Source organism: Arachis ipaensis, chromosome B06 (genome assembly GCF_000816755.2).
Source record: "Arachis ipaensis cultivar K30076 chromosome B06, Araip1.1, whole genome shotgun sequence".
In the NCBI taxonomy this organism is placed as follows: Eukaryota; Viridiplantae; Streptophyta; class Magnoliopsida; order Fabales; family Fabaceae; genus Arachis; species Arachis ipaensis.
The window spans coordinates 11212209-11213139 of NC_029790.2; the positions used below are offsets into that span (position 1 = coordinate 11212209).

A 931-nucleotide genomic window follows, 5' to 3' on the forward strand; every position below is an offset into this window, starting at 1 on the left:
CATTGATACATAATTTAAAATAAAATTAAAATATTTACATTAGAATACTATTTTTTTAAAGACTTCTCTATAAACAACATTGATGATTGAATTTGCAGACATTCCTACGTGATTCATAAGTAAAACTTTTAAACTTTTTTTACTCTTAACTCTTGAAAGTGCCACATATAGTTGGCCATATGTAAAAACTGGTTTGGGCAAGTATAATCCAACATGAGATAAAATTTGTCTCTGAGACTTATTAATTGTCATGGCAAACGATACTATTATGAGAAACTGCCTTCGTTGGAATCTAACTGGGATAGTTTCATTTGTTGGTACCATATTCATTCTGGGAATCAAAGCAATATGACCAACATTGTTACTCGTTAATACTTCATATTCTATGACATGATTTCCAAGCTTCCTAACTTGTAGCCTTGTACCATTACAAAGACCACTGGATTGGTCAATATTCCTCAGTAACATCACCGGAACACCAACCTTGAGTATTAATTTATGTGGAGGCAAACCAGAGCAATTTATGCTATTCAGTAATTCAAGACTATAGAAATCTAGTTGACTCTCCATATTCCCTTCATCCATACAAATGGAATCTGAACTAAGATATAATTTTTCCCTCCAGGAATGATAGCCATCAGATGGTTGTTGACCTCTTCAACGATATCTAGTGTGGGAGCCAGTATAGTTCTTGCTTTGAAAAATCCTTTGAGGACATGTTTTCCAAAATATTTGGATAAGAAAAATGAACCAACTCATCAAATGCCTGGTCCGAATAAGGAATAACAATATCTCCTGGAAGACATATCTCAGATTCACCATCCATATTGTCACCTATTAGACCATCACCAACTTTCAATAACCACTCACCAAATTGCTCTGTCTCATCTTGATTTGAAGCAGTCGTCCCTACAGAGAGTCTAATATTTTT

General features: G+C 34.0%; 1 protein-coding gene across 1 annotated transcript; it reads right to left on the reverse strand.

Moving 5' to 3' along the window:
- LOC107646538 (ATP-dependent DNA helicase PIF1-like) lies at positions 40–585 on the reverse strand. Its single transcript, XM_016350719.1, has one exon. The coding sequence runs from the start codon at positions 583–585 to the stop codon at positions 40–42; it is 546 nt and encodes a 181-aa protein (XP_016206205.1).